A 14909-nucleotide genomic window follows, 5' to 3' on the forward strand; every position below is an offset into this window, starting at 1 on the left:
ATTCATATAACCTAAGTATGCTAATTCAGTATGCTAATCAAATGTTACTTGACAAGTAGTATTAATTATATCCTTAAATCTAAGTGATGCTTAATGATAATGAAACATGTATTTAATAAAGCAGTCACCTAGAATCATTCCTCATTTGTACCAAATCACTTTCTGCTATTTTCTTTCTCTTTTCTAGGATAAATGACATAGCCAATTTCTCCTCTGAGTTAACTGCTTGCTGTACAGTTCTTAGTTCCGAGTGGCTGGGGGTTCTGAAGGCTCTTTGTTGTTCTTCAAATCATGTGTGGGGATTTAATGATGTACTCTGCACTGTAGATGTAAGTTTTCTCTGTATTTAAAAAACAAAATTTAAAATTTAGCTAATCTTTTTTTACTACTTAATTAATTAAATGGTAACATAGCAAAATCTTTTTCTGTGTCATGATCATGCATTAAATAAATTAAAAAATCAAAATAAATAGAAGAAATTCCAACATGTTCTAGCGGCTAAGGTTTTATGTGTGAGTGGTCTCAGAGCTCTTTCGTTCTTCTCCAGCTTGGATTCCTCAGAACAGGACATAAAGCATTTCATTCATGAAGAGAACCAGTACATAGTAAAGAATATAGATGTTTTTATTTTGCATAAGGAAAGCCATATGTAGACTCAAAGGATACTCAGTGTTTCTCAGAATATGTCTATAGAGTGATGGAGAGATTGTCCAAATCATGTACATAACTTCCTGGTGTTCCATGTTGCACCCATGATGTATATGTCTTAAACATTTATCTGGATTTTTTTAATCCATTTTTGCTTTTACCATTAGTGATCTTTGTCAGGGATTTGTGTATGTTGTTAAAGAAACTTGACAGGTGAGAAACTGAGGTTCATTTCCTGTATCTGGTGTTTTGGGACAGAATGGACAGTCCTGCCTCCTTATCTTCATTCTGTGGATTAAGATATTATTTATACAACATACAATGTGATAGGCTGCTTTTCCACACCAACGAAGACCTAAATTTTTCTTAAATCTATTTTTGTGACTTGCTGCACCTACTACCAATCCTTTGGAAGCTTGCCATTGTGGTAGTTGGGTTCCCTTAGCATTATCTTCCGATGCCTTGTGAAATCTGGAATGTAGAGATTTCACTGTGGCAGAATTAATTGTTCTCCCCCTTTCTCTCCTCTTTCTCTTTAAATTTAACATCCTGTTGAAAGCTTTCAGAGTTCTTTTTAAATGAATTCTCTCACATAAAAAAATGCATTAGTTGTAACAGGAAAGAATGTTCAAGTATTATGGTCATGTTTTCCCACTAGGGGAATCTCCTGCTTTCTGCCTTACCCATAAATGACATACTGTATTCCATTGGCAACTTCCAATTATGACACATCTTTTAGTAGCTTCTTGATTTTGCTCTTCTGTTGCATTTTCTCAGTTGCGTGCAAATGAATTAAAGGTCAACATCTGCCTAGAACATTGGGTTATGAGTGAACTTTCTTTGTCTTATGATCATAGAAATAGGCCCAAGAGACAATAATCGAAGTAATTTCCCTCTGTTGGTTCTTACTGAGATTTGCGATCTTACTGTGTTGCCAGTATTCTCTTAGGTAGTGGTCTCTGATACCGTATTAAAGGGTGTTGGGTATTAAAACCTGTCAATGTTTTTCTTGAAGGTGAGTGACCTTTCATTCCATGATTCATTAGCTACTTTCATTGCTATCCTGATAGCACGACAGTGTTTCTCCCTGGAGGACGTCGTGCAACATGTCGCACTCCCCTCTCTTCTAGCGGCAGGTAAGCTGGCCCAGAGCTGCATTTGTTATTGGTTGCTGGTTGGTAGTCATGTATGACCATTTAAGCATAGGGAAAGGACCATCTTCTGGGGTGGCATGGTACCTGGTGGGGATAGTATAACTGAAGTAGCTGTTTTATGCAGAGTAACATTGAATTCTGGAACAGGAATCTGCTATTGCTTTATACTTGGTTCAAGGCAGCATGAAGGTTTTTTGGAAAGGTGTAGCGAATGACCTTACTAAAAGGAGAATTGATTTAATGTATTACTGAAGTTTTAGCAGTAAAAAACCTGAAAAGCTTGTTGTGGAGTATGTGAGGAGGCTTGCTTTTAATCTCCCCATCTTTCCAGCTTGTGGAGATGCGGATGCAGAGCCCGGGGCAAGAATGACATGCCGCCTCCTGCTTCATCTCTTCCGAGCTCCCCAGGCCTGCTTTTTCCCTCAAGCAACAGGTGAGCTGACCTCAGAGAAAGCTCTGCATTCGTGTTTGTTTGGAACTCATGGTTCCGCTGTGACCAAGAGAGCTGTCCAGTTTATAATTTCCTCCCTGATTTCCGTGGGCTTGATCTGCAGATGATGGAGGACTGAGATAATGCCCCTGAAAGGGCTGTCAGCACCTTTCATTATGTAAGATGAGGATATATTGGGAAATAAACACGAGGAATTAATAAACAATAAAAATGCCTGGGCTCTTAGGAAATACCATGCTGGTGGGAAGTCTCATCCTCTTACATACCCTGTGTTGATTCTGGGCATGCCATCTCAGCTTAGAGGGATGACAACACATTTATTTACTTTTTCCTAAGGCAATAGGGGGGAATTAGTGAAGTCTAAATCATTTCCATATAGAAATGAATGCATCTGTGTGGGAATCCTACTAATCTTTTTCCTACATCTCTCTGAGGAGCAGAAACATTGTTTTAATAATAATTACAGAGAAAAGGTTAAGTAAGAATACTGGCAGTGTTTCTTAGTGATTCCATGGAGCATCAATTAAAGCAAACTGATGTCAATTCAGTGCCCACACGCTAACAATGAAAGACCCTACTGACTGTAATGGTTACAGAAGATGGTTAATGATGGTGAAGAAGCCATTAAGGGTTTGTTGTTGTTTTTACAGGCAAACCTTTCCCTGGAATAAGATCATCTTGTGATAGACACCTCTTAGCTGCAGCTCACAACAGCATAGAAGTGGGAGCCGTTTTTGCTGTCTTAAAGGCAATTATGATGCTTGGTAAGACTGTCCTGGCCTTCAGCCTCTTGGTTAATTACCAGAAGTAGAGGCAAAATAATTTATATTCACAGTGAAATCTATGTAATGTCATTGGAAACCTAGGGTTTTTTTTGTTTGTTTGTTCTGGAAAAAAATGGTTGGCTTTGCCTAAGTCTAAGTAATGGGAGCTTCAAGGATTTTGTCCTTAGCTAAGGTGACCCTGGGAGAACTGAAATATAAGTACTTTGTGTTCGGTTTTAATTGCATGATACTTCATTCTGATGTAAATCAGGGCCTCAGACCCATAGGGTTGCTTCGCCTTCATTTACCGAGAGAAACCATTCTTTATGATAGGCAGGAATAATAGTATTTTTAGTAAAAGGTTTAAATTTCAGACAGATTATATTCCAAGTGAAGAACATCAGAAAATCTAGGTTTTGCTGTAGTGCTTCCAACGCTTTTGTGAGTCTGAACAAGTTCTTATCATCCTACTGTATGCTTTTCATGAAGCAGGGGGGACCACAATGATGCTTGGATTGCTCATGATCATAGGAGGTTCACGAGCCTTAGATCTAATTAATGATTCCCAAGAAGCCTTTACACTGTTATTTGTGCACTTGCTAGAGTAATCGTACTGTCTTCTATTCATGGGCAATGGGACACCTCAGGATATTTTTAGATTTGAATGATGAGGGGATCTCAAATATTGTCTACTTTTAACTTTGGGTACCTCATTTTGGCCTTAACCAACCAAGCCACTTCATGTTCTAAAGTTGTTCACTTTGATTTAAACAGAATTACTGAGTGGACAGATATCAGTTTATATGAGCCTTAAATAACACAAATAATATAATCTTACCTTGCTTCATAGATTTTATTTGTGGATGGCAAAGAGTAATAGCATAGTCTTCATAAAAGCCTATTAAAAGCAGTTAAAAAGTATATATATATATATATATATATATATATATATATTACATTTTTTTTGTTTTCTTCAATAGAGTGTTACTAGATATATCAACCAGACTCCAAGATAGGCACTATGTCCAGGAAAGGTTGGCCAACACAAAGTAGAAGTTGCTTTTAATTGTGTGCTTTTTTTTTGTTTTGCTATATTTATTTTGTCTTATGATTTTGTTTTTATTTTTATCTCATTTTTTTTGTTTTGGAGCTTTTTTGAGAGAGAGAGAAAGAGATCAAGGAAAAGAACATTAAGTCGGAAGTGTATGGAAATGGGGAGGATCTGGGAAGTGTTTGGGGAAAAGGAAAATGTGATCAAAATATATGGTGTGAAAAAAATTTAAATTAAAAGCAATCATACTTATCTGAAATTGTCAAAAATTTTGTAGCAAAACAAAAGGTAGTACTACCATGTTGGTTCCAGCCTCCTTCCTAAGCTTAGGATCTTATAGGACTATGTAGTCCATGCTAAGTACTGATTTCAGCCAGTATGATTTCTCTACTCTGATTTCTGAAGGGAAGGAGAACTGGTGAACTTTACTGACTAATAATTGTGAGGGTCATGAAGGCAGGAACTGGATTTCTCCTGGGCTATTTCTAAGTCTCATCAGAGAAAATAAAAAATAGATTTTCAATAAACCTAAGTTGGAAGTACGAATGCATAGTAACATGTTTCAGTGGTGTACACAATGATGAATCTCATCTAGACAGTGGGCCTTTGTTTGTAGAACTGGACTAACCCCAGTAAGACTGCCAGGTTTTTTAGATATTCAAATAATGTGGGAGGTTCTTGGTCTGAGGAAATTATGATCATCACAGTTAAATGTCAGTGAAGCCTTAGAAGATTCATATAGAATAGTTTGTTTGTTGTCTATACAGTTTGCAGAAGGTTCTAGCAATCATGCAGGCTTCAGTCCTCCTAATATCCAAGGAAATGGAGATGAACAAATGGGTCTGAGAAATGTGCTTGTTTTTGCTCTTGCAGAGAAGTTTTATCTACTTTATTGGTATTAACCAATTTTCTTCTAATTTCTATCTACCAAAATATATATTAGGGCAGGAAAATAGGACTATTATAGTGAAGTTTGTTCCTAATTTACATAGTAGTTTAACTTGAGATAGACATAGCTGTTTATATCATCCAAGAGTAGAGAATCCATACTTCTGCTAATTTTGAAAAGCTCTGTTGAATTAAATAAACTCCCTTGGGTAAAGCCATCAGTTTTTACATTTTAAAATATATGATGAATAGATGATAATATACTGGTAAATTGAAATATATTGTTTATTTTTCTGTCTGTGTTTTTTCTGCTTTGTCATTGTGTGGCGGCAACAGTGCTGGGGATAGAGCCTAAGGTCTCATGCATGAGAGGCGGGACTCTGCCATTGAATGATAGCCTCAGCCCCTCATCTGTTTCTAAGAATTTTGAAAGTAGATATTAATTATAACATTCTGGCTATCTTTATTCCCCAGAAAAGAGTTATGGTTTGTGTTTGTTTTTTCAACAGAATCAAAATCTTTTGTGGGTTGACCTTGTGTGTTAAAAGTGGTGGTTGGTGCTGTTTGTTTTTTGCACTGACATGGTCTTGCTTTTGCTCCCCTACTGCATATAGTAAAGGCCTCCCCTAAACTCAGCTGCTGGTTTGACAGTTGTCTTCTCAGAGCTTCTTTTGATTTCTGTAGGTAAGCAGGCAAAGTTTGAAGGCTTTGCTGCTGTCTGGCAATCTCACTATCAAATTATCTCTCTCACTTAATTTTCTTTTCTTCTATGGCTAGAAATTTCTTATTTTATCCAAGTATACTCTGTTTAGTGTTTTGTTTTTTGTTTTTCTCCCAGAATTTTGTTAGTGGTCAAATAACCTTCCTTAGCTTCATCTTACTCAGTGTATTAGAGATTGGTCAGGTAAGATCTGAGCTGGATGCTATAGAGAGGAAGGTGGAAGACACAGGCTATGTGCAGAGAGCTCTGCTTTCCAGAGCCTCCTTAGTATGCATTGCCCTTTTCCATCCCCAGGGAAATAAATCTCTCTTGTCAAGAAGTTGATAGTAAGGTGGGCTAAGGCAAAACTTTTCTCTTGACCTATGGATAGAAAATAAGTCATTATAAGAGAAGAAATGGAAAAGGGACTCCTAGAAGGGTGAGTAACCCATTTTCTTCCTTGTCTATAACTCAGATAAACTTGAAGCTTTGGTGAAATCAGTGTGCTTTGACTATTAAATAATCATTCATAATGTCCTTTCCAAGGCTAGCAATAGAATATTAAATCTATAAACCAAAAGAAGGAATGATTCTTGAGTTTTACTTTTCTCCATGTCCAGTTGTTTTGTTTTCTTTCATGTATCTCTTGATCCATTCTTTGTGTTGCTGGACAACTGGCTATGCAAGAGTAATACCATTCACATCTTTGAATCCCTGAAACCCATCCTAATTTGCCCATTACATATTTTATGCAATATTCTAAACTTCTGTGATTTTGCTTTTGTGATTCTGTTATTTAGGAGATGCCAAAATTGGCAGTAACAATGTCAACACTTTAAAGAATGATGAGTTCAGCATGAGGGGTTTAAGACGCGATGGGAATGCTGAAGATGCCTGGGCCACCTCGCAGAATTCAAAAGCCTATGGGAAAAGTATTTCTATAGAAACTGCCAATCTGAGAGAATATGCTAGATATGTACTGAGGACTATCTGCCAACAGGTATTCTTTGATTTCAAATGGCTTCTACTCTGACTTTGTAACTGTTCTTTGAGAGGCAACTGTCTGCTATTTATTTATTTATTTATTTATTTATTTATTTATTTATTTATTTATTTATTTATTTACGTACGTACGTGTGTACGCACTTATTTATTATTTATTTATTTATTTATTTATTTATTTATTTATTTATTTATTTATTTATTTATTTTGGTTTTTTGAGACAGGGTTTTTCTGTGAAACAGTCCTGGCTGTCCTGGAACTTACTCTGTAGCCCAGGCTAGCCTCGAACTCACAGAGATCTGCCTGCCTCTGCCTCCCGAGTGCTGGGATTAAAAGCATGCGCCACCACCACCCGGCTGTCCACTATATTTAAAAATTCTATTTGGGTGGCCCTTTTTTTTTTCTTTATAACTTTATTTTGAAATCATTTCAAATTTGCTAAAGAGTTGTAATAATGAAGACTTCCAGTACATCCTCTATACAGATTCACTAATTTTGGACATTTTGTATTTTTTTCTTAATGGTTGAAAAGTACATGGTATAGTTTACTCTGCTTTACTTTTGGATACTTAAGTTTTTATTTGTTGTAATAACCAAAGTAAAGTTAGTAAAAATCAGAACTTCAGTTTTGGTGCTATAATTTTCCTCTCATCTCTAGGGAACTTTCTGACCTATCCTAGCACTGTTACATTTGCATAAGGTTTTAGAGATTAGCTTCAGGTTATTGGAAGGGGGAGTTCAGAGGTGACATTGTATTATTGCAGGTAAACTCTTCTAATTACACATAATGTAATGGATTGTCTATATCCATTGCTGTAGGGCATCACTGCTTCTAGACTCTCCCAGCAGAGCGCTCTCTCTCTGTCTCTGTCTCTTTGTCTCTGTTTCTGTCTCTGTCTCTCTCTGTCTCTCTGTCTCTCTGTCTCTCTCTCTCGTGTGTGTGTGTGTGTGTGTGTGTGTGTGTGTGTGTGTGTGTAAGTAACTGAATTCATGATGATTCTTCTAGCTCTAATTCTTTAAAGTTGTATTTTATATTCTCCCATTTCATATTAGTATTATATTTTTGCAAGATAACAGCCTTGTTCCCCATACAACACCTAAGGTAGTTTCAAGTTGTCACACATATACCTCTAGGAAAAAGCCTGCTGGGAAAGCTGAAGATTGATTTTCTGTTTCATTTTCCTGAAGGGTTTAGATAATGCATTCAAACATTATTTGGAAAAAACAGAAAGAGAAGAAGAAAGGAAAATATTTTTGCTGTCTCACTTAGAGTGGACATGTTCTTTCTTAAAATTAGAATCTCTTTTATTTGCTTTTTTTTTGCCTTTGGTTTGGGGTTTTTGTCCCAAGTGATGTCTTTATCATAACATACATCCAAAAGCCAAAGCTTGGACAAAAGCATACACATCAATCTATCCCCTGCCCAACACCTTCTTCCTGTCTGGCTCTGCTCAAGTGACTAGCTTCAGAATTTTCTGATTATCTTTCCATACTTTCAAAAATCTTGTATTTTAAAAAGTGCCGACATTACATATTTTCTAATCTATATTAGATGTATGCTTGCTTAGATTTTATTTTTTTTACTGTGGTGAATTTAAGTAGCTCCACAGTTATTGATGGCAGTCCTGTGCTACGTCCCAACTGTGAGCACACAGTGGCATCACTGGACTGGATGCCTGGATGCCTAGAGCCAGGTGGTGCTGGCCAGGTTTAGTGTCCCAAGAAGGTATGATCCACATCCCATGGGAGGTTTCTGGGCTACCCTACAATGCCAGTAGCACCCTCTACCCCCACCTCATCCTCCAAAACATAAATCAGTGAGTCAGTAAATAAATAATTTGATACCTAGAAAAACAGCACACTGATATCTGGGTACTTTTGCCTGAGTGTGATTTAATGCTGCTAACACGGAGCATAGAATTATATAACTCCCAGGTGATTTTAGTGAGCGATTTGTACTGAACAACTGATACATTAGTAAAAGATACTTCATTTGAGACAGATGGGGGTTCAAATTGAGCTCTGATGCTGACATTTTCTTATGCCATTTAATAAAGGAAGAAATGGAAAAGGAAGGATGCCAGTGTCAAGAAAATAACCTTCTAAATAGTTATATACCATGTTCTGCCTGTTTAGCAGAATATATCCCATAGAATGATGGAAAGCATGTGTAACATGAAGTCATTGTCATTATATACTGAAGAAAAACAGCAACAGAAAAAAAATACCTTGCTGCAATATAGTACCTTAGAGTAAGTCCTCATTTTACAAAAGCACACCAAAGCTTAGCTCCCTCTCCCATATGTTTAAATGTTTTTGCTTTAATCAAAGTCCCTCCCACTTTGCATTTTTAAGATGTCAGCATGGTAGAGTTTTCTTTTGAAACTTTTCCCCTTAGCTGGCAATGTAGCTTATTTGATAGCATATTTGGCAAGCATGCAGGGAGCCCTGGTAGGCAGGAAGACATGGCATTAAATTTAGGCCTGTGATCCCAGCACTGAGGACAGAAGCAGAAGGATCAATACTTCAGGGTTGTTCTTTGCCACTTAGTGAATTGGAGGCCAGCTTGGAATACCCAAGACCTTTTCTAAAAACAAACACACACACACAAAACAACAACAACAGAATTAAAATATACATGCAGGCAAACCTTTCTCCACTTCTTTTTCCATTAATCTGTTTTCATTGGATGGTTCTTACTAGCTTTATATCATTTTGCTCTGAGAAATGAGAATATCATACATAGGCAGGTAGAATCACTGTCTAACTGCCGGCTTGTTTTTAGGAATGGGTAGGAGAACATTGCTTAAAAGAGCCAGAACGATTATGTACAGACAAAGAACTTATTTTGGACCCTGTGCTTTCAAACATGCAAGCACAGAAATTACTGCAGCTGATCTGTTACCCTCATGGTATTAAAGAGTGTACAGAAGGAGACAACCTGCAAAGACAGCACATTAAGCGCATCCTTCAGGTAAGTGGTACATTCCAAAGATTCTGTTGGTCATTCATTACAATATGATTGTAGAAAGAACAACATTGTTGCTGTTCTCCTTTCTGATTCTTGAATTTAAATCTGACTTGTTCTGCAGTTTTCTTTATGGTGGCAATTATTGCAGTTGACTAGTCAGTAGATATAGTCAGTAGCAAACAACATATAATCACAGGTAAGTATTGGTATTTTAAGTCAGTGCTATATTTATTTGAGAAATAATCGTTGTACTGGATTAGTCTTAAATATGTTATTGAAGAAACAAATCATTTTGGAATGAGATTGGCTAATTGGTAAATGGATTCTGAGAGATGCCATGCTTATCTGACTTCCAATTTCTGGCTGGGTGAGGAACATATTTTGAAGCTTGAATTTTGTGGTGAATGTTTATTTCATCAGGCATGAGATTGGAAACCATTGATCCATGTTAATTCCCTTGCTGGGCATGAGAGTTACTGCAAGGCTATGGTAACATATGCTCAGTGTTCTTAATGTTATAATCCTTTGCATTTTCTCCAGAATCTTGAGCAGTGGACATTGAGACAATCCTGGTTAGAGCTTCAGTTAATGATCAAACAGTGCTTGAAGGACCCTGTGAGTATATGTTGAAAGCACACATGTGAATGAAATAAGCAAAAAGTCATTGATGTTTGAGAATCAAGGAGTACATAGATGGACTAGCTTTCTTTCATTTCCCTGACTCTAGAGCTCTGGCTCTGTGGCTGAAATGAACAACTTACTGGACAACATCGCAAAGGCAACAATAGAAGTGTTCCAGCAGTCTGCAGACCTAAATAATAATGCCCCCAGTTCTGGCATAAGCCTCTTCAACCCAAATGGGATTGGAAGTGCTGATACAAGTAGCACAAGACAGAATGGAATAAAGACATTTTTAAGGTATTGCTTCATAGACTACCATCAGTATTTCATATGTCACAGTAAACTTGATTAGCCTAATGCATGTTTCATGAAGCTTCTGGAAATGTGAAGAAATGTGAAGAAAATAATTACTTATAAGTAACAGTTCCTGTTATTCAACAAGTTCAAGGGCGGAAAGTTGGTAAGCGATATCTTGGCCCTTTAGGTATTTTGTTGTAGGTCCAGATACTTTGGAGCCACAGACGAACTTAATTTTGATTCATAGTATCGCTGTCTTTGGGTCAGTCATTAAATATGAAACACTCTCTCTGTCTTTATTGATTGACAGTTTTTGTACAAATACAGTAATTTGCATTCATAATGGAACTTGTTAGGGCCATGAAATCATAAAGTAATCCTTTTCATCATGAAAGACAGATTGGTTTGCATATCATTTTGGTAAAAGGGTATAAATCATGAGTTTTAAAGTGTAAAGATTTATTATTCCTTGGCTTGAACACAATACCATTGCACATTGTGACCATGACTGAAAAGTGTAATGTCCATAGAGAGAAGGGTGGCGAGAGATCAGAAAGGCAGGATCCAGGACAGTCACTGAGAACGGTTTAGTATACAGAATACGTCCCCAGAACATCACCTTTTATTCCTCAATGAATGCAGGTGGAATGTATAAGCAGTAAGCAGATGTCTGGTCTTTAGCAAGAAGAGAACGTACAGACATAGAGGAATGTTAGATGTCTGTGTCTTACCCATCAGTGGTTTACTGTTGGGTTTCTGGATTGACTGTGAGAGCAGAGACCAGATGCTTTGTTAGGTGTAACGCCTGTTTCTGATTTTAGTTCCTCTGAACGCAGGGGTGTGTGGCTGGTGGCCCCCCTCATCGCCAGGCTGCCAACCTCCGTGCAGGGAAGAGTGTTGAAAGCTGCTGGGGAAGAGCTGGAGAAGGGGCAGCACCTGGGTTCTTCTTCAAAGAAGGAAAGAGATAGGCAGAAGCAGAAGAGGTATGCTGGTAGAGGCCTCCCGTCGAGGCTAGCGTCTGAAGGAAGCCTAGCATCCTACATCACAGTCTGTATCCAGTGTCCATAGGGTTTGGGCTTTGAATGGATTAGGAAATCATCGGCTAAGCAGGGCTCTGGCCTTGTACTAATGTTTAGTTCACCAGTTTCCATCCCTGCCTATGTGTCCAAATCATTTCAAGGATGTTGAAACACATGGGCTTGCTCTTAATTCTGACCTACTGGACCTTGAAATAATTACTGATTTTTTAAAATTTAGGAATCTTGATCTGGACTCTTGATTAAAAGTAGTCATAACAACTGCCAAAACTAATGTTTATTTCATTTATTTTATGACCAAGAAAAGGTTTCAAATAATTACTTTTGAAAATAGATCATCTTATTGAGGATAAATATCCACACTATAAATTTAACAGCCAAGGAATTTGAAATAGGAAAGTCGTAAGTTCTTCATTTTTTAAAAATTTAAAAACAGAGATTCGCTCATAAAAACCCTCCTCATTCTCGTTGATTGGACTCCCAGAGATCCACCCAGGGCCTAGTCATGGATCTCTGCATCCAGATCCCTCAGTAGTTGGATGAGGTTTCTAGCACAACAATTAGGGTGTTTGGCCATCCCATCGCCAGAGTAGGTGCGAGAATTGTTGAGACCAAGGTTGGATAAAGCACAGGGACAAATAGCCAAATGAATGGAAACACATGAACTATGAACCAATGGCTGAGGGGTCCACACTGGATCAGGCCCTCCGAATGGGTGAGACAGTTGATTGGCTTGATCTGTTTGGGAGGCATCCAGGCAGTGGGACCAGATCTTGTGCTCATTGCATGAGTTGGCTGTTTGAAACCTGGGGCCTATGCAGGATTGTTTGGCTTGGCCTGGGAGGAGGGTACTAGACCTACCTGGACTGAGTCTACCAGGTTGACCTCAGTCTGTGGGGAAGGCTTTGCCCTGGAGGAGATGGGAATGGGGGGGGGGGGGCGTTGGGGGGAAGGTGAGGGGGACGGGAGGGGGGAGAACAAGGGAATCCGTGACTGATATGTAGAACTGAATTGTATTGCAAAATAAATTAAAAAAAAAAAACAGTAAAAAAAAAAAAAAAAAAAAACAGAGATTCTTGTTGCCTGTTAATATTACTGCCATAACTAACTGCTCTTTATTGGCCATCTATAAAATGGAGCTCCTGAGCCAAAAGGTTTGGCTTGGACCTGTTCTTTTGGAATTTTTTTTCCCTCAATCAGTCAGTTTTTCCATTGTTCTCAAATTGGAAATGTTTTATGAACATGAAAATTTGCCCCTTCTCTAGTGGAGGCTGTGGGCTCTGTCAGATGTTAGATGGCACTAGCTCTTTCTAGCACCAACCTTGCTTTTGGAGGCCGCGGACCTTGTGTCCACCCCTGACTTTACCAAGACTGTGCTTTTGGCCTTTGAGAAACATACAGCAAAAACCCACAGGTGTCCAAAATAGTCAAGGCTCACAGAGATGTGTGCTTCCTGAAGGAGAGTTTTGTCGGAGGAATTTCTCGATTTTTCTTACTAATCTGTGCATACATTTATATTCTTTGTCATACATATTTAAAATAAAGCAAATTTTCCCATCCACTGTAGCCGTAGAGCATTGCCATTCACAAACTCTGCCAGTGGTTTTTAATCTTGTCAGTACAGGAATGTGTGCTCTGGTGGTTTGCCATCCTGTCCTCTATCTAGTAGTAAATTCCCAACAGCAGTGAGTCTCCTCGAAAGAGGAAGGGCTGCACTGGCCAAGCCCTTCTTTCTGATGGTTACTACTTCCTTTGCAGTATGTCTCTCTTGAGTCAGCAACCTTTCCTCTCCTTGGTCCTTACCTGCCTTAAGGGGCAAGATGAACAACGGGAAGGCCTCCTAACATCCCTGCAGAATCAAGTCAATCAGGTAAAGTCCAGTGTGGTATTAATGGTGGTATTCCTTACTCTCCTTTTGAATACAAGATCAGACAGACGTGTCTGTAAATGAGGTGCTAGGAAACAACAATCCATGTCCAGTTCCTCCTAGCATCATGGTCCCCATAAGGCTAACAACTTTATAGTAATTATGCGTTGATGGATGTATAAAGACTATAAAAGTAACTGCCTCATACTGCTTACCAGCTAGTTTGCTGATCTCTGTGGCACCTGCCTGGAATCCTGGGGAGCAGAAAGAAGTTAGAAAGCATGGAATTGAGGAAAGGTGTTAGTTGGTGGTGTGAGGAGGTTTATCCTGACACAAGGCCACGTGCATCCCTCCCTGTGATGTTAAGTGGGAACTAATATCCCTTCTTGACTGAGCATGTGCTGTCTCTCCCACCTCGTTTCCCTTCCACTCAAGCCTGATGGACAGGGGCTGCCTTCCTGTTTAGGTGCTTGTGCTGGAAGGATGCCTCTCAGATGTCAGTCTGACCTGCTCCCTCCCTTCCTGCTGATCCCTGTTCACCTGGCCTCCTTAGTAAGGCCCTGGTCGGCCTCTAAGTACTTCTGCTATCATTCTTTGTCCTCCCTGTAGTCAGATCTGTTTCACTTTTACCTCCTTTCTTTATTTCTGCTGTTGAACTTAGGACCTTATGCATGCTAGATAAGCTTTCTGCCGCTGAGTCCATTTTTAGCTTCTTATTTTGAGATAAAATCTCTTGCCCAGCTGGCCTTCATCTCTCTCAGTTGCCCAAGTGAACCTTGAACTTCCAGCCTTTGAGTTTCAGCTTCCCAGTTAGCAGCGGGGGACAGGGGAGTTGCAGCAGGCTGAGCTGACTGCCTTGTTACCGTGTTTGACAGAAGCTGGTGTTGTCCCATATGCAATTTGGAAAGTATTGTCTTTTCATAGCATACTTTCAGCTCTGCTGTTGATAGTTGTTACTTGTAAAGTGATTGATTTTCACACATTGTGTGGGGTAGGGAGAGGAGAGAGAATGTAGGTAGGGATGAGAAAGTGCAGGGACATGGGTACCACAGCATACAAGTAGAAGTTAGAGGAGAACCCTTCCTCTTGGTCCTGTCCTTCCACTTCCCTGGAGACAGCATCTCTGGTGTTTGCTGTTGCTACCTGTGCCATGGCCTGTGAGCAGCTGGGGATTCTTTTGTCTCTGCCTCCCATCTTGCTTTAGGGATGCTGGGATTGCAGAGGTCACTTCCCCATGCACCTTCAAATGGAATTCCAGCTCGGGTCCTCATACTGTACATAAGCTTTTTACCCACCAAGTTGTCTCTGCAGCCCTTTTTAGCTCATTCAAGGTGATTTTGATTAGTTATTGTTCATTTAGAGCGTGGCAGGGGTTTTGTGCTTGAGTTTTGTTTATTGGCTCTCGTCATCTGGTTCTGGGATGTGCCTACCTGTTTGCCTTTCTTTAGTAAAACCCT

At 39.0% G+C, this 14909-nt stretch overlaps 2 protein-coding genes across 11 annotated transcripts in view; one reads left to right on the plus strand and one right to left on the minus strand.

Moving 5' to 3' along the window:
* Positions 1–14909, plus strand: part of Med12l (mediator complex subunit 12L) — a 341599-nt gene that overhangs the window by 281001 nt on the left and 45689 nt on the right. For 8 of the 9 annotated variants that reach the window (XM_052732026.1, XM_052732033.1, XM_052732027.1 and 5 more), the window contains 10 exons: positions 188–329; positions 1664–1784; positions 2134–2235; positions 2904–3017; positions 6457–6656; positions 9445–9633; positions 10171–10245; positions 10358–10548; positions 11370–11531; positions 13344–13455. In XM_052732026.1, coding sequence (XP_052587986.1) covers positions 188–329; positions 1664–1784; positions 2134–2235; positions 2904–3017; positions 6457–6656; positions 9445–9633; positions 10171–10245; positions 10358–10548; positions 11370–11531; positions 13344–13455 — 1408 coding nt within the window. The remainder of the gene's footprint in view (positions 1–187; positions 330–1663; positions 1785–2133; positions 2236–2903; positions 3018–6456; positions 6657–9444; positions 9634–10170; positions 10246–10357; positions 10549–11369; positions 11532–13343; positions 13456–14909) is intronic. The other variant, XM_052732028.1, reaches the window with a different exon arrangement.
* Positions 1–14909, minus strand: part of P2ry12 (purinergic receptor P2Y12) — a 44544-nt gene that overhangs the window by 26989 nt on the left and 2646 nt on the right. The window contains exon 2 of one of the 2 annotated variants that reach the window (XM_052732039.1): positions 3856–3915. The exons of the other annotated variant lie outside the window; for it this stretch is intronic. The gene's annotated coding sequence lies outside the window, so the exon portion shown is untranslated. The remainder of the gene's footprint in view (positions 1–3855; positions 3916–14909) is intronic. 2 annotated transcript variants of the gene reach the window in all.

Source organism: Peromyscus californicus, unplaced genomic scaffold, assembly GCF_007827085.1.
Source record: "Peromyscus californicus insignis strain IS unplaced genomic scaffold, ASM782708v3 Scaffold_9__1_contigs__length_137607984, whole genome shotgun sequence".
Classification (NCBI taxonomy): Eukaryota; Metazoa; Chordata; class Mammalia; order Rodentia; family Cricetidae; genus Peromyscus; species Peromyscus californicus.